Source organism: Podarcis bocagei (assembly GCF_964188305.1).
Source record: "Podarcis bocagei genome assembly, chromosome: 2".
NCBI classification, from domain to species: Eukaryota; Metazoa; Chordata; class Lepidosauria; order Squamata; family Lacertidae; genus Podarcis; species Podarcis bocagei.
Window position 1 is genome coordinate 90,691,115 of NC_138126.1, and position 24,272 is coordinate 90,715,386.

At 43.2% G+C, this 24,272-nt stretch overlaps 1 protein-coding gene and 1 long non-coding RNA gene across 11 annotated transcripts in view; one reads left to right on the top strand and one right to left on the bottom strand.

The window, feature by feature from the left end:
- The window catches only part of WIZ (WIZ zinc finger), a 65,538-nt gene extending 54,192 nt beyond the window's left edge, over positions 1–11,346 (bottom strand). For 7 of the 10 annotated variants that reach the window (XM_081184432.1, XM_081184436.1, XM_081184440.1 and 4 more), the window contains exons 1-2: positions 10,231–10,292; positions 817–1,277 (exon numbers count right to left, since the gene is read on the bottom strand). In XM_081184432.1, coding sequence (XP_081040558.1) covers positions 817–1,195 — 379 coding nt within the window. In that variant the 5' untranslated portion in view covers positions 1,196–1,277; positions 10,231–10,292. Of the gene's footprint in view, positions 1–816; positions 1,278–9,927; positions 9,952–10,230; positions 10,293–10,393; positions 10,593–11,206 lie in introns of those variants that run through there. The other 3 variants (XM_081184434.1, XM_081184433.1, XM_081184435.1) reach the window with 3 other exon arrangements.
- A 30-nt stretch (positions 11,347–11,376) lies between these two features.
- Positions 11,377–14,522, top strand: LOC308581814. The gene is made up of 2 exons (XR_014005303.1): positions 11,377–12,608; positions 13,808–14,522. It is a non-coding gene; the product is annotated as an uncharacterized lncRNA (long non-coding RNA).
- The last annotated feature ends 9,750 nt before the right edge of the window (positions 14,523–24,272 follow it).

A 24,272-nucleotide genomic window follows, 5' to 3' on the forward strand; every position in this document is an offset into this window, starting at 1 on the left:
TGCACGTGTCTCATAAACAAAGAACAACACAAACAACAGCAGAGGAAAATGGCAAATCAGCCATTTGTAGCAGAGAGGAAAGTGGCAAAGCTCAGGAGGAGCAGGAAGCATTGCACCTGTTGCAGCCTTCTCACAGTCTCAATTACATACACGGGATAAGGACAATTTCTGTTGTATGTACTTCTTTTAAACATTTGTTTTTCACAGTTTTCCTTGGAATGTACCACTGCACAGTGCTAGAGGCTATTACCTTAAATAGGCATAAAGAGGACTATCAGTTAAAACATGCATGCCCAAATGGCTAAACAGCAAAACAGCCATTTTTACTTGCACAGTTGGCATATGAAGTCAAAGGATACTATTAGCATCACAGCTTTGACAAACCTATGATATAAATACTTCAGAGTATTAGTCTGCATAAAACAGTTAATGGGCTAGGGCTTTCTGCCATGCACCACTTAAATTCAGACCCCTGTCTGTGGTGCTGAACTCACAAGTTACAACTAGGCTGCTGAACTCTTGAGATCCATTTTCATCCTCTTCCTATATGTCACAAGCAAACATATTACAGGCCACTTCACACATTGCACTGAAGGAAGTGCACAGTCTTCTACTTGGATGCAATTAGTCACGGCAACAAAACCATCTCGCAGTGGCTTCAGACGATTCTCTAGGCTGATATTTCTTCACTTTCATCTCAGAGGCCTGCCTGGCCTCTACCTTTTATCTACTTTGAAAGAAACAAACCTATAAAAGTTGTTTTGCTTTGTTTGTTTTTTTAAGAAAGTGCCTGTCATTACAATGCAGTGGACTTACCAGTCACTTTACAGGCTTCCAAAGCAGCATCTGGCTGTTGATGAGTAAATGGTGTCAAAAAGCTGGGCTCCTCTTTACGGTTACACATCTCATCCGTCACTTTCCCCTCTCTACTCGTTGCTTCTAGTTTCTCTGAAGAACCAGGGACCATCTTCTTGAGAACAATCCCCCCTTCCTTTGACGCCCCCACCAAAGCCACATTTTCCAGAGATGTTTTTGCATCTTTAATAAAGGCAGTTATTCTTTCTTCACCTTGAGGGCACTCAAGGGCAGCAAAATCCTCTTTTTTTGACACCAGGGACATTGGCGCAGTATTTTCTCCATCATCCTTGTGCTCTTTCTGCTGTTCTGATAAAGTAGTGGGAATAGCTTTCTCCATTCCTTGTGGATTTCACCGTGTCAATTTGACAAACCAAACATCAAGGCTTTGGGTGGATTTGCATCAATTACTGCCAGACAACCTATAATAAAAAAGTGACAAAATGTTCAAAAGACTGAATTTCACACAAGCCCGTTTCAGACATTTTGGTTAAGATGCAGTACACTCAACAGCTTCTGAATTTATATAACAAATGCTTTAAAAATTGTAGCTAAGGCCTAAGAACAGCTCACATTTCTGGTGTGGAGCACAGCAATTCCTATTTCAACAGACTAGCATGCTACAAGAAAATGAAAAATATGAAAAATGGAAAACATATTAACCTCAACTTCACTGTAGGACAGAGGGTGGCCAACCTGCAGCATGTGAAACAGGTAGTAGTAGGTTGTAGCATGCCCAGACTGGACAGGAAGGCTGTCAGGTCTGGCCATGACCCAGTAACAAGTCTGAATCAGTCCTGCGGTGCCAGCTCAGTCCCTGACTCAGCAGCCTTGAAGCCACTATAACCTTTGTGAGGGATTGCAAACCTGTGGGCCTCTAAATGTGGTTTGTCTACAGGTCTCCTCATTTCTGACCACTAGCCGTGATGGCACCTGAACATCATGTGGAAGCCTACAGGTTTCTCACACCACTTCTAAGTGGTATTATATCATGCTTTGGGCTTTCTCTTTATTTGGCAACAGTGGCTATTAGCCATAATTGCCATGTTCTACCTCCACTGCCAAGAGGTAGTATGCTTTGAATGTCAGTTGTTGTGAACCACCGGTGGGGAGAGCGTTACTGCACTCAGATCCTGAGTCTAAACTTCCCAGAATAGGCCCCTGTGTTTGGCCAGAGTGCTGGACTAGGTGGTCCTTTGGCTTGATCCAGCTGATCTCTAAATGTTCTTATTATCACAATCAAAGAGTCATAGGGGTTTTTTCCCCTACAACTGACTAGCATGACTATCCCTCTGGAACTTGCCAGGAAGATTGTCCACAATGAATTATCTAGTTTGGGATTTAAGAGTAGGTCCACACCTTCACTATAAAATAACAGTGGGATGAGCTCTATAGACTTCTCCACATCCTTAATGAAAAATGTGTCTTAACCACATTTTAGCCATTGCCAAGATGTTTCTGAATGGGAACTAGAGGCACTAATAGTGCTGCAGCACAAGCATTAAATTGTACCACTGCAATTTATGCTCACAAATCAAGTCATCTCCTCAGAGGAGAATGGTTGCATTGAGTGCAAGTGAAAACAAGGAGGGGTAACTGTATGACACTTAAGTTCACCAGGTCTATAGGGATACCCTACTTCCCTTACAACAGTTTTCTTTTATCTTGGCTGTTGGACTACAACTCCCACCAACCCTGATGGGAGTTGTAGTCCAACAGCATCTGGGGACCTCACTTTAGAGAACACTGCCTTACACGACACCTGATAGGATCCACAGTTCAACAGCTGCAATGAGATGCAAGGGCAAAGCGTTCCACATAAATAAGCAAAAGACATTACCATCATGGGGTGATGGGAAAGAGAGGAATCTGCTGAATTGTGGGCTGGTCTGCAACAATGAAGCCAACTCAGATCAACATCAACAGAAATGGAACATTTATTTATTTATTTATTTATTTATTTATTTATTTATTTATTTATTTATTTATTTATTTATTTCCCACCCATCTGGCGGGGCTTCCCCAGCCACTCTGGGCGGCTTCCAACAAAATATTAAAATACAGTAATCCATCAAACATTAAAAGCTTCCCCAAACAGCATTCACAGCATATTGATGCAATCCACCTTTGGGATATCATAATTCAAGGGATGTGCTCTTGGGAATTTTCCTTTACTTTCCTCCATATACTCATAATGACTATGCCTACACACAGGATTTACACCGTTTGTTATCGAATTATGTGAAATCTTCTGTTTTCCAGATAGCTACTATGCCATTTCTTATCAACGCTGCTCTTTCTAGTTTCAGGCCTACAGAACTGAGCTAAACCCTCATAAAACAAATTTTAAAGCAAGACATAATGGAGTTCATTGTGGGTTCAGGCAATTCCTTCAAACTGGCACTGTCACATTGAACAAAATAATATGCTGAAACCAATTTCATACACAGCAAGAAATACAGAACTCATTAATGCATTTTAGATATGTCCTATTAGTTTAAATATATTTATATATTTATTAACAAGAACTCCTATTTGTTTCAGAGATCCCAATTAATTCTTAGCACAGAAACCACCTTTCTTCTAGAACTGGCTGTGTATATATTATCTCTCACGCACATCCACTACATGCTCTTGTCATTGGGCCCCTCTTACGAGTCCTATTATCTCTTCAACTACCCCACACCCTGACCAGTTAAACTAGCTACCAGTGAGACACAAATTATTTTTGTCCAAATTTATCAGTTCCAATGTCATTCTACATTAAAACTGACTGGGGAGAACACATGCCATGAACATACAACTTGCTCTCTATAAAACTTTAATTTCAAAATCATTATTTTGCATTCTGGATTACCTCACAACTTTCCTCAGCAATTAATATGAAATATACTACCACATACACACAATCCTCAGGTAAAGGACACATAACAAACAAGACAATGTCAATGAATCACAGTATTTGGGAATCTACTGTTAACAGCCAAGTCCATTTCATGTTTATATGGGACCCATCAGCTCAAATCCCTAAGTGTCCCTTCCATGCACGGAAGGCTTTTGATCCAGGATGTCTTCTGCTGGCAGTACGAAGTTGGTCTGTCGGTCTGTCTGTATCTTTCCCACTCCCATTTTCCTTCAGGTAGTTCCCCAACCCTTCAGTAGAGGGTTCAGAGGGAAATCAGCAAAGGTTACCTCTCATCCACCTGCAAGAGAGTCTCATGAGCAAGAACCCTAATCACAGGATGATCCTACCAGCAGAAGGGAACTCCTCTGTATTCAAGCCATTGGGTTCACCGCGACTTAAAGCTAAAGGTAAAGGGATCCCTGACCGTTAGGTCCAGTCGCGGGCAACTCTGGGGTTGCAGCGCTCATCTTGCTTTATTGGCCAAGGGAGCCGGCGTACAGCTTCCGGGTCATGTGGCTAGCATGACTAAGCCGCTTCTGGCGAACCAGAGCAGCACATGGAAACGCCGTTTACCTTCTCACCAGAGCAGTACCTATTTATCTACTTGCAATGCGTGCTTTCGAACTGCTAGGTTGGCAGGAGCTGGGACCGAACAACGGGAGCTCACCCTGTCGCGGCTTGCTTACAGGTAAATGGGCCTCAGGCTGAAAGCCTATACTCACTTATCTAGGAACAAGCTCCTTTGAAATGGGATTTGTATTTCTAAGTAGACATTGGTTTTCACATACATGTGCATACAGTGGCAGCTAAGAATTCTATACAGACTTTTTTTCTCTCAGGCTTCCCAATACTTAGAGAGGGTCCCCCCCCAAAAAAAAATACACTTAATGAAACTGTGAAAGAACTTTAGGTTAAAATTCAAGCCAGAAATTTAGCAATGGAAAAGAAGTGACCACAGTATGCTTCAAAAGCTTAAACCCCAAATCAGAAAGAACTAACTAATTACAAAACAAAATGAATTCATCAGTCAGAGAACTATCTTCATTTAATAATATTTTAGCAGAGCAGACATAAGAGGCCCTTACATGTTGCCTGGTCCACAGGCATCATGTTATTATCTTATTGGCTACTTCTATAGAGCCCAGATTTGTTCTCTTTCTACTGTACTGTACTAGCTAGAATCTAGAGCCAAGATGCAGAATGCCCATTTGGAACCTCAAGAAGTGCTGTAACTTAGCAGTGAGCACTGAAGAGTGTGCACAAACCAGTGCAAGCAACAGAGCAACAAATGTAGTTACCACTAGGAGGAGATAGATGCCCAAAAGTGGTGATAAGTGAGGCTATGGCAATCTAAGTAAACACATGTGGCTTGTGCATGAGAGGTGCAAGATAAAATACAGGAGACAACAGCTTAGCAAGTCTTTTTCCTTAAGGTGACAAACTTGTTGCACCTTTCTTCCATACAGGCTGTTCCTGGATGAAAACATTCACCAGACGAGCCACAACAATCACCCTGAAACATGTCTTCCCAACATGTCTTCCTGGCATGTGCCAGGAGTGACCTTGTAAACCCAATATTAGTTCACAAAGATGCTACAGAAGAAGAGCAGCAATAACATTAGGTCTATATACATAAATACTTTGCCCAGCATCATCATCATAATCATCAGAGGCAATTTGGTTCTCAAACTGCCTGCCCTATTAGGTACTTCTTCTGGTTTTAAGGCTGAAGAACTAAACAGGCCATGCCACCAACAAGCTACCTCTGATAACTATCATTGCACAGAAAATACTGGCCAAGGTGGACTGATGCACTGCCAGAATTCCTTCTGTTGTGCACCTTTGCCAGGAGAAAGCAGAGCAAATTACTCAAGGAGGAAATTATTTTGGCAGTTACTGAGTAATTAATTTTTCTAAAGTGGCAGTTATTAAAAGCACAGTTCAGGCACTCAAAATTGCCATAGCAGCCTTTTATAGGGTTACGTTCAGAAATATAATACAGAAACTTCATCATTTGCCACAGATACTGTAGAAAAACACAGACACAAAAAATGAAAAAGAATGGGATTAGTTCCACAGAAAGGTTTCACACAGCAATACAAATTCACAATTTTAAGATTATTATAGTCTGGATCCACCAAAACGTGCTGGAGCAGTACAATTATCAAAACCATTTAAATGAAACTAAACTGCAATAGCATGTAAGCTTACTCTGAAGTTAGGCCTGTTATATTTTTCCTCAGGTTAGAGTGCACAAGATTGCAGCCTAGGAATGATATTTCTGTTTCTAGTGCCCAAACTTTGTGCGTGTGTGTTTGTGTGTAAAACTTCCTGGTTAGCAGACCACAGTTGTCATGTCTTGTTGAATGCCTTTATGTACCACTTTCTGTCACAAGTGACCTCTAGACAGTTTAATTTAGTGATAAGATACTTTGTTGGTACAGTATATAGAAGCAATGCAACTTGAAAGAGAAAAATCAATCTGATGAAGAATTTGAGGAAAATTATATAAGTAACACTATCCATGTACAAGTTTCTTTACAGACATTACTCTGGGAAAATATGCCTCAACCCCAGAGAAATTACAATCTGAATTTTCCCATTGTGGCTTAGGCAAGGTGAGCAGAGAGAGACTATTAACAGATCCAAGAAAAGTTTCCAAAGAATCTTTTCAGGAGCTGTGGTCTCTCCCCTCTGAAAGTATGATAATTTACACAAAGAAGTGCTCTTTGGGCTCTCTTTCTCTGGCACCATACACAGGGCCATGTTCACAGAAACCCTTCCACATATATTATTTTTCTGAAGAGGCTAAATAACCTGCCTATATTGTTCTATACCTTGCTGCATTTCAGCTCAGAAATTCATCTTCAAAACATTAGGAGAGTCTGCTGAATCAGGCCAATGGGCCCACCTAGTCCAGCGTCCTATTCTTACAGTGGCCAACTGGAAGCCCGTGGGAAACTCACAAGCAGGATTCAAGCACAAAGCATCCTCCCCTCCTGTGGTTTCCATCTTCATCAAAAACCAATTAACAGAGCTACTATTACAGTAAAATGTTATGAAGCGTTTTAATAACTTGGTCACAATGAAAATACCATGCATTCAGTCTTTCAGCTGCAATCACAAGCCTTCAAATACACAAGGCATAGCTAATCAACAACTGCCTGAACATGCAAGCAGACTGAGTTCTAAATTTAATAAAAAACAAGCCTTTTAAAAGAAGTTAATTCCACAGTGCCAAATGCATGCATACATATGAGCCTCCAACTATTACTTAGCAGATCTTCCCATTATATACATTTCTGCAGTAACACATCATGGAGGAACCAATAAGCAACTGTTAGAGGCCTAGGGAATACTAGCAGGCAAAAGAAGCCCCGTTTTCCATTACCAGTCAAGCAATCTACCACCCACGAGAGGCAACAAGCAACTATCCAAGGTGTGCAATCAAATAGTAAACTCTGCTTCTACCTGTCCCCACCAATTTACAGTGGTGCCTCGCAAGACGAAAAGAATTCGTTCCGCAAGTCTTTTCGTCTTGCGATGTTTTTCGTCTTGGGAAGCACGGTCCGTCGCAACTGCGCCTCTTCAAGCGGCTTTTAAAAAAAAGCGCAAGACGTTTTCGTCTTGCGAAGCAAGCCCATAGGGAAATTTGTCTAGCGAAGCAACGCAAAAACGGAAAACCCTTTCGTCTAGCGAGTTTTTCGTCTTGCGAGGCATTCGTCTTGCGGGGCACCACTGTACTTATCTTTTAATATTTCTATACAGTACTGCTTTTCAGTTTATTCCCCCCACAAGTTAGTTTATAACAATAAAAATAACCATATACTAAAAACAATTAGTGTCAAAACTATCCAACAGAAATAATAATATCCATACTAGACAAAACTCTTTGGCAGAGAACTCCATAAGTGGAGGGCTTCCCCAACCAAGAGAGATCTCTCTCCAGTTACCACTCATCTCATCTCACATTATTCCTAAAAGACTCCCTACAGCTTACTTGTTTTCCTGCCTGCGTCTCTATAAGAAACATGAAAGCTAGGAGCAGAGCAAAGGAACCTGATAGCTTTAGTAAACTCTAAGCCCTAGCTGGACTTTTCATCTCTTATTTGACCCAAATCTGTAACTTCTAGAAAGGCAAACAGTTACATGCCTGCAGTAAGGGAGACTTGGAGTCACTCTTCACTATCAGTCTGTTGGGAGTAATTAAAAAGGCACCACTGACAAACCTTTACATATAGGATGCCCTGTAAAGGCCTGTTTTAGTTCTTTTTAAGAGTTTTCATTCCTTTAGGATTACAGCAGTCCTCATACACTGGCCTGACTTGCACATCACACTAAGCTAAACCATGGCTTAGCTCAACATAGCAGCAGGAAGACTGGAAGAGCAGCAAGGCAGTCACATTATCTTCTCTGGAAGCCGACACACCTACATGATCACATTAAGTCATGGTTTGGCTTAAACCAGGTCACTGTGTCTTTTAGCTGAGCATTATATGGGTATCATAGAATCACAGAATTGTAGAATTGGAAGGGATCATGAGGATCATCTAGTCCAACCCCCTGCCATGCAGGAATCTTTTGTCCAATGTGGGACTCAAACCTCTGACGCTGAGATGAAGAGTTTCATGTTCTACCGACCTGAGCTATCACAGCTACAAGTATTAATTGGTTAATTGAACTAATCAATGGCAACGAATATTCATCAGAGACTGGTCAGATGAAGTGGACTAGTCCACAAAAGCTTATGCTATAATAGATGTTAGTCTTTTAAATTGCCACAAGATTATTCATAGATTTTGCTGCCACAAATTAACATGGCCATACCCCTGAAACTCATCTAAAACTACATAGGCAAACGCATGTAATGCGGTGGACTATATATTTTAAGGTTCAAATAGTTCATCCTGAATGTTATAACTTTTCCAAATTCCAACAGGCAGCACTGAACCTTTCTTCTGGCCATGTTCAGTAAAGCAATCCTTTGCTGCAGATTATTAAGTCTTTTTTGTTTTATAAGAGAGGTATTACATTTGTCTCACTGCATTACTACACAATGCATATACATTTGGTCCCAAAAATTAATCTCAACATCTACGAACAACCTCTCCCCCCTCCCCAACAAAATATTCATTTTGCATGTTCTTCTATCTCCGTCACCATCCAGCCTTTCACTCTCACGGTACACAGGTTTAAGATGCATCCAAGTACTCTCAACAGTTCTGGCACTACCTGCTCTATTTCACCTTCAGCATCCCACTACTTTCCAAAGGACAGTGCCAGCTGAAAATATGGAAACTAAGGTCTGCAAATGACATAACCACTTAACACAGGAAGACATCCAGGTATGATAAAGATAAACACAATATAATAATTTAAGCAAAAAATGCCTCACCCCATATTAACTTCAAAACATTTTAAAGTGCACCAATATTGTCCAAGGCTTCATATTTCACAACCTGATAGAAACAATGCTTACTCAGCACAGTCAAAATAATTTCTATTGGTCTTTCTTCCAAGTATGTAGGTTTAGGATAATAGTCTTAAGCACTGTCCTAACTGATTCTTTGATTTGCTGCAGCAGCAAACTTTTGGCAAATTGCCCAAGTGAGAGCACGCACCAAATAAATTGCCACTATCAATGGATAGGAAACTTACTTCTTAGTAGACATGTATAGGATTGTGTTGCAAGTCCCACAGAGTGCAATGGGGCTCACTCTGTCAGGTAATCAAGTACAGCAACTTAAAGAGGGGGAGAAGAGGCAGAAATCTGACACAAAGTAGACCTATGTCTGTGAGTCCCTCATCCTAATGGGTGCAGCAGTTCCGTGTATTGCACTAGTTCAAGCACATCCATTTCTCTCACAAGTATAACTTCATGTAACAGCGCATGACAACACAGAGGAACTGTGCCAAGGAGAAGACTGTGGCTTCTTTACAATGAAGCCCCCAAACTCTTGGATCTTTGGGTCAAGCAAAAGGCAGGTGTCCTCTCTTGTCCCACCCACCTCGAGGCTCATTTGCTCTCCTCCCAGAGGAAACACTGACTTACCGGCTTGCTGAAGAACCCCGGGAGTCATTCATGCCCCCACCCTAAGCACCACCACCCCACTCACCCACGCAGAGGGTGTGTGTCCCTTCATGAGCATCCCACTCAGTCTCATCACCTGATGCCAGGTCCGGATGCCCATCACTCCACGCACACCTGTGACCCGCCTGCCGCTCGGAAGTCCTTCGACGGACACCTCCCCCCTTCCCCGGCACCTGTCCGCCTTCCCGGGAGCCTCCACCCAGTCACCTGCAAGCCCCTCGGGTGTGCCTCGCTGCCCAAGCCTCCTCGAGACCGGGCACCTGCCACCTTCCACCTGCCCCATTCGGACTCCCCACCACTTGACCTCCCCTCCCCACTCCGCTCCAGGGGGGAAGAGAAGCGGAGCTCCCGCCCGGCTCGTGGCCTACCTGTCACTTACCTCCCTGACAGCAAGGCTCATTCACGGGCGCTCCTTCCCTCCTCCTCCTCCTCCCTCCTTCCCTGTCACTTGCCCTCCTCCTAGGCACCGCCTCCTCGTCCCCTCCTGGCTCCATCCCCTCCGGTCAGGTCCTCCTTTCCCAGCCTCGCCGGGGCGCACTCACCATCTTGCGCCCAGTGCTGCCGCCGCCCCGCGCTGGGTGCTCAGGGCTTTCTCGTTCCCCCTCGGCAGCCCCGCTGCACCCTCCTCTTCTGCCCTCCACCCGGCTCCGGCCTCTTCAGCAGCAGCAGCCGAGGCCGCCGCGCCGGGGACATGGCTCCTTTAAATCCTCCTCCTCTCTTTCAGCTTCTCCCCCCGCGCCACCACTCCCCGCTCCGTCCCACCAACTCCCTCCCTTTCTCTACCCGGCCAGCCCAGCTGCCTGCGCCGCTCCCGCCGCGCCCCCCTCCCCTCTCATCTCCTCCTTCCGAGTCGCGACCGCAGAGCGTCTCTAGCAACGCGACGGCAGCGGCGCCATGTTGGGAGAGGCAAAACGAACTCTTCCCCCCCACGGGATGACGTCATGGGGCCGCCGAGGCCAGAGCCTCAGGCAACTATATTGCGCGCGGGGCAGGCTGGGGTGGGGTGTCTGAACTAGCTAACGGGCCGGGGCACTGGGACAGCTGTGGTGACTCAACTTGCCCAGGGTCAAAGCGAATACCCTCCGAACTGTGGCAACGTGGCTTCTCTCTTGGTGGCCACTTGTCCCCGGAAAAGAGAACCAGGGGCGGGCCACGTTATGTCCAAAAGCCCGTGGCCATTGGGGAGGAGGGAGAGAGGGCAGGTGTATTGGCGCTTCTTGTCTGGAGTTACGCCTGAGGAGACCGGCTGGGACAGTCGCCCTGGGAGGGAAGGAAGGAAGGAAGGAAGGAAGGAGGGAAACCTGCATGACTCCTTTCACACGACGTCCAGAAGCGCTAGCCTCGAATACACTTACTTCTGACGTGGTCCAGCACGCATGGCGGGAAGGAGGCGCGCTCCCTATCGGAGAGTCCTATTGCTAACCCCCTCAGCGTCCCGAAATCAAAGCGAAAGGGCGCCAGAAGAACCCATACATACAAGTTCTTCAGCCTTTGATATGAGTGGGGTTTAGCTGGGTGGCAAACCTAAAAGGGAGCGATCCGGCCCCATCAGGCGCCCAAGCATCCAGAGCGAGTGGATGTTTCGCCACGCAGGCGAACGTCCGTGTTCCGAAGTGAAGGCGGGACAGCTCACCCCACCCTTGTAAACACCAATCAACAATACTGATAATGAAAACGTATTTACTCTCCACGACCAGAGGAACTAGACGTTCATTCTTTGAAGCTGTGCATTAACGCCACCCTCTTAATTTTGGATATATTTTTTTGTTTCACTTTGCTTTCATTTAATCCAGAAATAATTGAATAAAAATAAAAGATCATCAGAGTTGACTGCCAAGTATGCATGCCTGCGGGCTTCACACAGGCACTGTGAAATCAAGATGCTGGACTAAATGGGCATTTGGCCTGATCCAGCAGCTTCTTATGTAATTATAGGATTACAACTTTAGTATTAACAGAACAAAAAGCAAGCCTGGCCAGATGAAAACCTGCACAACCAAGAGACTGTGATTCCTATAATAAAATTACCAGGGCTTGTTCCAGTCAGCAGATCTCCCCTCTGTACATTTCTCCAACATTATTACACCATCCAGCATTTTCCAAACATCTAGCCCATGATTCCAATCTCCTATTTTGTCTCTCTATGATCCTCATGAAACCCACGCTGCAATACTATTTAGGTTTACTCAGAAGTCCCACTGAATTCTTTGAGACGCTACAATCCTACACCCGCTGAACTTTTTGTGACTTCTCTCCTTGAAAATGTCTCCAGTAATTGGACTGGAAAGACGGCATCAGGAAAAGGGGGGTGGGGGAGAGACCCAAATTGCCCTTACAATATGGGGTTGCATTGTCATCATAAAGTTCCCTCAGACAGTCTGGCAAGTCATTAAAAGAAAAGAACACTGGCAAAGTGTTAAGGTAAAGGATCCCTGGACAGTTAAGTCCAGTCAAAGCTTCAAGCCGAGGGAGCCAGTGTTTGTCCACAGACAGCTTTCTGGGTCTTGTGGCCAGCATGATTAAACCGCTTCTGGTGCAATGGAACACCGTAACACATGGAAACGCTTTTACTTTCCTGCCAAAGCAGTACCTATTTATCTACTTGCACTGGTGTGCTTTCAAACTGCTAGGTTGGCAGAAGCGGGGACAGAGCAACGGGAACTCACTCTGTCATACGGATTCAAATCGCTGACCTTCCAACCAGCAAGCCCAAGACGCTCAGTGGGTACTGGCAAAGTAAACTGATATTCACACCATGTAAGTGACCTTGCTTCCCAGGCTGCTGTGCTTAAAAAGACCTCATAGATGCTTGATACCTTAGAAGAGCTGATACTTGTCAGAATAAGATATTATTATTTATTATATCTCTGTACTGCCCTTCAGCCAAGGATCACAAGGTGATTCACAATATAGGTCAAAACCAGCGCTTTGAATTGGGCCTGGAAACTAATTGTCACCCAGTGCAGTTGGGCCAGGATTGATGCAATATGCTCAAACCTCTTGCCCTGGTGAGCAACCTGGCTGCCAAATTCTGCACCAGTGAAGTTTCCAAACCATCTTCAGAGGCAATTCCATAGCTATAGTACAGTGCTTTGGTTCAGTTAAAAGTAATGTGCAAGGGCAAATGCCAAAATAAGTCAGTAAGGGAGTCTGTTAATTGTAGCCGCAGGTCACTGACTGGCCTGACTCTCTGCTGTCTTTATACCACTGACATCCCCATTCCATACTGTTACAAACTAAATAGTAACTGTTAGGGCCATAGTGGCCGGAGCTGTACAGTATCTATAAATAGTTTATTGTATTTTATAGTATTTATATAATTTGTAATAAACCTAAAATAGCTTTAATCTGCCCATTTTGTGACAATGAAATAAGTCTTTAGACCTCATGTGCTCAACTCACCACTTGGGGGCCACATGCAGCCCTTGGGGGCCTTCAAGTGTGTCTTGCATAGGTGACCAAGCAGCCTTTACTGCTGAATGTTGCTATCTCTGTGCCATGATTGGGCTTCCATATACAGTATATAAGATTTTCCCCAGCCTGCCGAGCAGCTGTTTGGCAGGCTGGGGATAGTGCAGTTCTGGTGGTGAATATGATGCACAAGGTGGGAAGGGGGCGGGGGCTGTCCACCACTGAGATGTGCCTCTGCACTGCTGTGTGAGGTCATTTGGGGCACACTACTGATATATAAAACCATATGCATTTAAATATTAATAAAGATTCAAAGAGATTCAAATAAAGTGGGTACACTTAAAAAAAAATCATTTATTGCATAGCATTCTGTTGAGGTAAATTAGGACCCAGAACCATCCAGAAAAGAAAGTGGGTAATTACTGGAGAAAATCAGTTTATCTTCACAAGGTGAAAGGAAATGGCCAAATGTGTGGGTGGTTGGTAGGCAGCAGTTAAACATTCATAATCTGAGAACGGAGCAAACTGTTTCTTCATGTACACAGAAAAACAGACTCTGCTCCAGCTATAGCCAGTCATGACTAAGGACCTTTGAAAGCAATGGAAAGAAAATCACAACCCTTTTGCTTTTCATGTGATTTAGACCACATGCATGTCTACTCAGAAATACTATAAGTACCACTGAATTCAGCTGTGTATCCCTAGGTAAGTGTGTGTATAGGGTTGCAGCTCAACATTACCTGGAGTGAAGCTAATAAATCTGGTAAGAGAGCAATTAAATTTTAGTTTTAAAATTTGCTTGCACTCAAATTTATAGCATGATATTTTTAAACAAGTCTGATTTAAATCAACATTTTAATCATTGAGTTTCATCTACCCTGATTTATTATGTGTTCTCAGCACTCAAAATTTCTGCTTTTACCTTGCCCCACGCTTTCTTTCTCTATACAGTGGTACCTTGGGTTAAGTACTTAATTCGTTCTGGCGGTCTGTTCTTAACCTGAAACTGTTCTTAACCTGAAGCACCACTTTAGCTAATGGGGGCCTCCTGCTGCTGCCGCGCCGCCGGAGCACAATTTCTGTTCTCATCCTGAAGCAAAGTTCTTAACCCGAGGTACTATTTCTGGGTTAGCAGAGTCTGTAACCTGAAGCGTATGTAACCTGAAGCGTATGTAACCTGAGGTACCACTGTATTCTCCCTTAACTGCAATTGCCTGAGCACTCACTCAGCCTCACCCTCCTTCCTGCCTGAAACCTCCACTTCAAAAACAGTGCTATTGCATGCATTTTGAAGAATAACCTTATTATTGTGCAACTGACAATGATGTAATAGTCTACAACCTGCTCTTTTTTTTGGTGATGTTCTTTTAGTAATGGTTATTAAAATTAATGTTTCTTTTTACACTGTCCACTCCTCTGGTCTCGCATTGCATACTCCTTCTGAAGCTCTTCCAGTATGAACATAATGTTACACACAGTGCAAGATTCCAGGGGTATCAGCGCTCTTACCAGGGTCTGTGTTTCCTTTTCGATAATAAGGCACATTGCCTTCATCATTAGGAAACATTCATGTTCTTTTCCTCATCTCCTTCCAACATCCAGTGATCTGAACTCAGAACCTCTAGATGCAGACTGCCTGCTAGCATAGGCAAAGGGATCCCTACATTTTACATACAATGACTATCATAGATATCATAATTTAATATATTGCTGGTGGACAAACACCAGGACACAATTTTTCTAAGAAAAGATGGTGGGTGATCTAAAGCTGCTGCCTGGGTGTATTGTACAGATCTTGGCATCTTGTCAAAGCTAGAGTCTGTCAGTAATTATCTGATAAGTATACTTCCCTACACCTCATTAAACATCTTTGTCTGCTGACCAAATGGATCAAATGAGCTTCTTGAGGACAGCTCTCATGTGCACTAATCCAATGATTTTGACTTGCATAGTGCAAGTGGTGCGGTCTGCGGTTGTTATATAACTTATATCCAACCCAGCAAACAATAATCTTTAGCCTTTCCCTCCACGTGTCATATAAAATGTTACAGCTCCATGAAAGCTCTTTATAAGAAATTGTTGCAGAAAGAGAAGCAATCTTTAATCACTGGAGCTTGAACCTTTCTAGAACATAAACTGCAGTTAACGGCTTGTCGGGTGGGAAAGATGTACATTCAATATGTTGTGCATTTAATCAAATAAATAAAGTTTCTCTAAACAATGTAAGGTAATGTTTTTTAAATATCTTTAAATTTAAGTTTTCTATTCTTTCCATTATGTTTCATTAAGTTTCAACATTTTTAACATATACAATCAAAACACAATTTCTTCGTTTTTCTTATTTTTATCGACTTCCCACCCCATTTTCCATGAAGTTGTTGTTTCTCCCCTTCTGCTCCCCCACGTCTTCAATCTATTAAATCATAACCACAATATCCTAATCTAATCACTTCTGTTGCTCATAGCTCAAATCCTGCTCGTGAGTTCATCATACAGCCGTACCTTGGAATTCATACAGAATCTGTTCTGGAAGTCCATTTGACTTCCTGGAAGCTCCTGCAGCCAATCGGAAGCCATGGAAGCCCCGTCAGACGTTCCGCTTCCAAAAACAATTCACAAACCAGAACAGTCTGTGGTGTTTAGCAGCCAAAATGTTCAAGAACTAAGCTGTTCGAAAAACAAGGTACGACTGTTCTATATTTCATTAAATAGTCAAAAAAAGGCATTCTTCCATAAAATACTTGTCATTAGATTTTCTTTAAATTTTCTAATGCATAGTCATTATCTTTTAGAATCCTTAAAAATGCAGTATTACTTTTTAATTAGATGTCATGTGTAAATGTTTGGTAAATATAACCATCTAATTACTTATTCATTAAAAGCCATATAGTTAATTGGCTAAGACTGCAATTCTATACCTACTTATTTGGCGGTAAGCTCCATTGAAACTAAGTTCATAGAATCATAGAGTTGGAAGAGACCACAAGAGCCATCGAGTCCAACCCCCTGCCAAGCAGGAAAAAGTTAGATTTATATATGAGTAGATATGTATAAGATTGCACTGTAGGGTATGATAGTCCTGACTGGTAAGAGTTTACATTCAGATTTCAAAAATACTTTACCAAGTAGTAATAATCTGAGCTGAAATTGACCCTTCCCGTAATATTTTCTTGTGTTAACATTTTAAATAATAACATTTCTATTCTGTACTTAGATTTGAATTATTTAATTTTAGATCAGGAGCATGTGGCAGGGACCATGGGTATTTTATTTACATATAGCACCTAACACATTTTCGTTGGTTTCATAAATAATGCATTATTATGAAGATTTAAAAACGATATTGTTAATGCTATCAAGCTCCAGATATATAACTTTTTAATATGCCATTTCCCCCTCAAACGTCACCCTCTGTCATCTCTATTTAAATAGCTCCTAAGGTACACAAAGGGTCTTTGTGGCACTTTTTAGAAAGGCTATCACACTGGAAATAACCTGAAAAAAGCGATTCACGTCATGTACCTTTCCAACATCTTCTGCAGTGCAGACTGATGCAAAGCCCTCACAACCTATATTTTTAGATATATCTATCCAGTGGTTTAAATTTTGCTCTATACTACATTTCTCAATATAATTGGTACATACGCATCCCGCAAATACAGACTTCTCCCTCAGGAGAAGATCAAGGGAAGTAATAGTGCCACTGTATTCTGCTCTGGTCAGACCTCACCTGGAGTACTGTGTCCAGTTCTGGGCACCACAATTCAAGAAGGACACTGACAAACTGGAATGTGTCCAGAGGAGGGCAACCAAAATGGTCAAAGGCCTGGAAACGATGCCTTATGAGGAACGGCTAAGGGAGCTGGGCATGTTTAGCCTGGAGAAGAGGAGGTTAAGGGGTGATATGATAGCCATGTTCAAATACTGTATATAAAAGGATGTCACATAGAGGAGGGAGAAAGGTTGTTTTCTGCTGCTCCAGAGAAGCGGACACGGAGCAATGGATCCAAACTACAAGAAAGAAGATTCCACCTAAACATTAGGAAGAACTTCCTGACAGTAAGAGCTGTTCGACAGTGGAATTTGCTGCCAAGGAGTGTGGTGGAGTCTCCTACTTTGGAGGTCTTTAAGCAGAGGCTTGACAACCATATGTCAGGAGTGCTCTGATGGTGTTTCCTGCTTGGCAGGGTGTTGGACTCGATGGCCCTTTTGGTCTCTTCCAACTCTATGATTCTATGATTCTAGGACTTTCAGAAAGTCAATTTATGTATTACATAATATAATATAATTTTTTATTTATACCCCGCCCTCCCCAGCCAAGGCCGGGCTCAGAGCGGCTTACAAGCAATAATAAAAACAAGATGAGTGATTACAACTTAAAAACAAAAATAAAATACAACATTAAAATAATGGAACATTAAAATATTAAAATGGAGCCTCATTGCAGGAGAAGGAAAAGAAAAAAGAAAAAGGGGGCGGAGGGAATCAAATTGGCTCCAATCCAAAGGCCAGGCGGAACAACTCTGTCTTACAGGCCCTGTGGAAAGAGATCAGATCCTGCAGGGCCCTGGTCTCATGAGACAGAGCGTTCCACCAACTTGGGGCCAGTGCTGAAAAGGCCCTGGCTCTGGTTGAAGCCAATCTAACTTCCTTAGGGCCTGGGACCACTAGGGTGTTGTTATTTATGGACCTTGAGGCTCTCCGTGGGGCATACCAGGCGAGGCGGTCCCGTAGGTACGAGGGTCCTAGGCCGTGAAGGGCTTTAAAGGTCAAAAGCAACACCTTAAATCTGACCCTGTACTCCACCGGGAGCCAGTGCAGCTTGAAAAGCACTGGATGAATATGCTCCCATGGCATATTAGGTGCACATTTGCTTAAGACTAAGTCCTGGTGAACTCGGTGGGAATTATTTCTGAGTAAACATGCATAGGAGTGGGCTGGTTGAGTCTGCAACACATGTATCTTCTGTCTCACCTTTTTAGAGCATTTGGAATTAGGACAGAAGGAGAGCACAGCTACCTGTTAGCCTAATTAGAGAGAGGAATTGGCATTAGGGACAAAGCCTCACACTACACATACACATAAGTTCATTAATGAGGCTCTTGAAATTCCACAGTGCTATTTCTTCCTTTTCTATAGTGTACATTATATGGACAACTTAATGAAATCAAGGGGCTGAACATATTGCCCCTGCAACCCTATATAAACTTGAAAACTTTGCCCCGGTAATCAACTTACTGACACCATACAGACTACATCTTCTTTATTGCTTTTTAAAGTAATGTTTTGATCTAGAAAAAAAAGGCATTAAAAATATGAAAACCACTAAGGGAGAAAGCATAGCCGTAGTATTGTCTCATTTGCTGCAATATTAGTAAGCACAGAACCAAGGGAAGAAGACTGATAAGGTTTTCAGCATCTGTCCATTCTGTTTAAGTTACAGCCCAGTCCTATATTTTCTGCTACATGATCAAAAAGCTGATAAACAGCCATTGGATGCTGACTTGGAGAGGAGGTACAAGTGCTGGTGCAGCAACAACAGCTCTTTGCAGGTGTAAACACAGTTATGCTGCCACCAAGTGGCTGCCCAAAGGGCTTTACACTTACATATCCTGTCCTGAAACGGAAATACTGTGCGGCTGTTTTGTTTTCAGTTTTCATATCCTAATCCTACAATGTCACCTCAGGGTTTGATGGTATCTGCAGAGTTGAGACTGATTTTCATGGCCAATTGCTCTGATTTATCTTAGTTATCTTAATTAATTAATACCTTAATTCTTTTCATACAATTATGGGACAAATCCACAGATAAGAGAGTCAAGGACACTGTGATCAGGGAAAGCTCCCTTGCCATCTCAAGGTTACTGATGATATAAAGAGATCCCATGTGAAGCACCAGTATAACAGGGGAGCAATGTACCCCTTTCTAATCCAATATGCTCACAGGTACTACATATTTAGCAAGCTACGTGATCCATCGGCTGGTAGATCATAGTGGTAGAGTGGATTGTAATGGTACTGTAAATTTAAAACACATTATCTAGTGCCTAACTCTGCTGTGATGGACTCTGTGCTCTTGAGATGGGACACTTGAAATAGCTGTGGTAAGCCAAGTAAGGCAATTGGTCCATCTAGCACAGTATTGTTGACATTGACAGGCAGTGATTCTCCGGAGTTTCAGGCAGGAGTGAGGCAAAAATTTAGTTACATTTGGTAATGCCTGTGGCTATAGAATGTAGTGTTTCCAATTCAAAAGCCACAGGTAGCCATCCTCACAGCTGGTGGGTACAATAGTAAGTTAATTCAAGCCTGAAGCTGTGGTAGCTCTTTTTGAATCATTGTCAGGCACTGAGTATGAGTAATCGAGGGCTTGGTAAGACTTCAGGTGGCTTGAGAAAGGAAGGCACTCAGGTGAACAAGCAAGGAACCATGACTAGAGCCTTCATTTCTAAGACAGAGGGCATGCTCTAACTTGAGTGGGCAAGTCAGATAACAGACCAAGAAGCTATCTATTAAAAGACATATGAAGGCAGCCCTGTTCAGGGACGTTTTTAGTGTTTGATGTTTTATTGTCTTTTTACTGTTTTTGGTTGAGAGCCATCCAAAGTGGCGGGGCAATCCAGTCAGATGAGCGGCATAACAACAACAACAACGAGGGACAAGTGTCAATGAAGACAGAGGAGCAGTCTGGTAAATGCAAAGCAGCAGCCTGTAGTCTGTCTCAACAATAAATTGCTCAGAAGAAGGATGTATGGCAAACCTCAAGAGTAGTAAATGAGGTGGGATTGGAACATAGGAAGCTATCTCCTATACCTAGTCAGACCACAGATCCATCTCGCTCAAAACTGTCTACTATGCAGCAGTTTTTCAGAGTCTCAGACAGAAGCCTTTCCCAGTTCTACCACAAGATGCTGGGGATTAAACCTAGGCTTTTGTACGCAGAACCTGTGGTCTTCCATTGACCCACAGTAATTCCAATACTGTACATCTGATCACCTAACCTGACCCAAACACATGAAGTTTGTTGGGCAATAACAGGGGGCCCCAGCTGAGCCCTGCAGTCTTTGATAGTAACTTATCTTTCCCATATTAGCCAATGAGTGGGGTCATCTGGAGTTCTGGAGTACCTTGTCAGCAATATGCTGATGACATACAGCTCTACTTTTCCTTTGCATCTGCAGGTATGGCAGCGGACATGCTGGAATGTTGTCTTGCCTCACTAACGGACTGGATGAAAGCCACCAAACTGAAGCTCAATCCAGATAGGACTGAAGGTAGGAGGTTGCCTGCACTTGATGGGGTTACACTCCCTTTGAAGGAGCGGGTATGTAGCTTGGGGGTACTCCTGGATCCTTTGCTATTGCATGAGACCCAGGTGGCCTTGGTTGTGTGGACTGCCTTCCATCAGCTTTGGCTGGTGGCCGTACTGCGCCTCTATCAGGACATGGATAGTCTAACTTCTGTGGTCTATGCTCTGGTAACCTCTAGGTTAGATTACTGCAACACATTATGTGTAGGGCTGCCTCTGAAGGTGGTTCAGAAACTTCAGCTGGTGCAGAATTCAGTGGCCAGATTGCTCACTGGGCAAGAAGGTTTGGGCATATTACACTAATCCTGGCCCAACTGCACTGGCTAACAATTAGCTTCCAGGCCACTTCTTTGTGTGCCTCCTCTGTGAGAAATCTGGAGGAGGGCAACACAAGAACAGGCCTTTTCAGCAGTGGTTCCACACTTGTGGAATGCTGTCCCATGTAGGCTTCCCCGGCACCTTTGTTACGTATCTTTAGACATCAGGCAAAAACCTTCCTCGTGGCGCTGTGGGTTAAATCACAGAGCCTAGGACTTGTCAATCAGAAGGTCAGCGGTTCGAATCCCTGCGATGGGGTGAGCTCCCGTTGCTTGGTCCCTGCTCCTGCCAACCTAGCAGTTCGAAAGCACGTCAAAGTGCAAGTAGATAAATAGGTACCTTCCGGCAAGTAGATAAATAGGTACCTTCCGGCGGGAAGGTAAATGGCGTTTCCATGCTCTGCTCTGGTTCGCCAGAAGCGGCTTAGTCATGCTGGCCACATGACCCAGAAGCTGTACGCCAGCTCCCTCGGCCAATAAAGCGAAATGAGCGCTGCAACCCCAGAGCTGGCCATGACTGGACCTAATGGTCAGGTGTCCCTTTACCTTTACTCTCCCAGGTCTTTGGCTAATTAAAGAATCTACACATCACTTTAAGTCTGTTTGCCACACTTTGATAGTGTAATCTCCTCCTACACTACATGATCCTTTTAACAGGAGATGCCAATGATGCAGCCCAAGATTTTCTGCATTTTCTGCTGGCCTTCAACAATCCGTACGGAGATAGAATGTGCATGTGATCATTTTGTATATGCTTATATAAACTGTTGGAGCTCTGCTTAATTCACAAAATGTACATAGCGAAAAGTTCATTTGAAATACTTGCTAGATTCTTTCACCTACTGTTTAAGGATCTGCTTTAATCATCAAAGATATCTCCTACTGAGTATTATATTTGTGCTTTCTGAACTCTAAACTAGCACAATTTTAAAAAGTAATTTGTGCCCTCTGGCAGGCAGTTCTGCCTGAGAGTTGGGGTCTACGTTCTCTGGTGATGTATTTCCCCAGCGGTGCCACTTCAACACTGGCAGAAAGCTAGGCAACCTCAAGACTGGTGATAACTCTTAAAAGATCAGGCCCCTGAAACAAGAGCATGCAGTTATTCAATTTCTGACATTTTAAAAACTAGGCAAACAATATACATTCTATTTAAATTAATGTAATTGTAGAGCAGAGTGGTGAACTGTTAAAAGGTTAAGCAAATAATGCCTGCCACCATTACATTTCAGTTTTGACATTGCAGTACACTATTATTCTACAAATTCACAGGAGCCCAGATCTGATTAAAGGAAATTACAAGCCACTCCTATTCAGGTCAAAGGCAGATTGGGATGGAGATGACTCCTGCTAATATAGAGAGCAGAAAAGTCACAATGATCAAATCTCAGAAAATGCTGCAGTTTCTCTTCCACTTCTGTGCTCCCAGACTTGTCTGCTACTTATGCAAAACGGAAAAAAGCAGTGATTCCTATTAACCATTTAAACAGCATTCACTGAATACAACTGCTATGTAAACTGGGTTTTCATATTGTGCTGGTGGCTGTGTTTATTTCTGTTATAGGAAAAATCTGAGGGCTCTCTTGGACAAAACAAAGACACCAACCAGGATAACTTGGAGCAAAACAGCAGCCTGTAGGCTTGGCCTTTATTGAACTGATGCATCAGGGTGTTCCCCTCACTTGCAGGAGAGAGGAAAGACCCCCAACAATGGGCTGCAAGACCTTATAAAAACTTTTGAATTTCCCCTCCTCTAGGTCAAGCCCACCCCCAGAAACATCATGCATACATTACAGAAAGGAGGGGTTGGCATCATGCATACATTACAGAAGGGGTTGACATCATGCATACATTTCAGAAGGGGTTGACATCATGCATACATTTCAGGAAGGAGGTGATGAGGGAGGAGTTGTGGTGGTAACCTGAGTGTCCTGTCACCTGGCTGGTTCCTCCTTTCCCCCTCCCCATGAGTACTTTCCAGGTGACAATGGGGAGTTTGCAGTTTCCTGCCCCCAGAGGGAAGATCTGATCATTGTCCTTTGTTTCAGCCTGTGGTGAATCCACTGTTCTTTGTGATTTTTTGATTGTCTTCTGTCTGGGATTATCAGGGTTGACATAGCAACTGGGCAGGGCTCCTGTGGATGTGCTGGTATGCTGAAGAGATTATGGCTGACCAGAAACCAAGCACCCCCCTTTGATATTAAAATAAAATGGAACAGTGCAAATCCGGTGTATGGTTGATTTTCTATGAATTCATAAGAGAAATGTGGCATATGTAGTGTGTGAGTGTGAGTGTGTGTGAAGTTTGTACAAACAGAATGATTGGGGTGGGGGGGTTCCTGCTACAGTTCCCCCCTTCGGAGATAAGATTGCAAAGGTGGCTACTTTGCAATCCTTTTCTCCGCACAATTTAAGGTGGTAAATAATAACCTGGTATTCTCCGTCCCAGATGTGTGTGTCCATGTGAACCTGAAAGGGACTTGGATATCATGCTACTTTAAGGATATTTGCATAGAAATATAATGGTGTAACAGTGCACATAGTTAGACATAGGATATCACGTAAATTAATAATTTGTTGCTCAGTTACTTGTGGTATTCTAGCACCTTGGAAGAAATATTTTCTCAATAGTGATCTATGCTTTACATTTAGGCAGGAAGGTCCACTAATGACTGAAAAGTGCAGTTTGCTTCCCCCCCGCCATTTGTGTGTTCTCAGGTGTCAAGGTAGCTCTTCTGTGGTCTCACATCGGCATGGTGTCGCAGTAGTGGCAATCCCTGGTGAATCCACTTAGGGCTTTCATATTTATCATGTAGCCTGGTACCCACCACAGCTGGCACAGGTTTCGGACACGTCCTGAGAGAAATGTCTTTGCCTTGGCCAAAATCCATGGGATTTCTGATTATTATTACAGGCTCTGGTCTTGCAGTCATGGGAGTTGCTCACTTGCACTTTAAGGATCAGAGAGCTAATTGCAGCCTGGATACACTTGCCCAATTCAAACTGAGTCCAATTTGAATTTATGTGCCCATGGTTCTCAACCTTTCAAACCAGTCTGTTAAAGGAAAACCGTTCTTAAAAGGGCACTTTGTCCAAATAAGACAATTTAACTCTATAAGGGATCATTCCTGCTAAACCAAAGCATATGCACCTTCATGTATCTTATCAGCTTCTCTTTGGTAAAGCGAGTTTTAGCACATTTTAAAATGGGTAGGGAAAGTCGGCAGAGTGCCAGGTGGGACAATGAAATGTGGTTATCTAAACATTGGACTACACAATAGTGTGAGCTATCAGAAAGTATAAAATGCATGAGAATTGGTGTGCAAGCAATAAGACATTAAACATAAAATTACACACAAAAATACCCCCCTTGTGGAAATAACACAC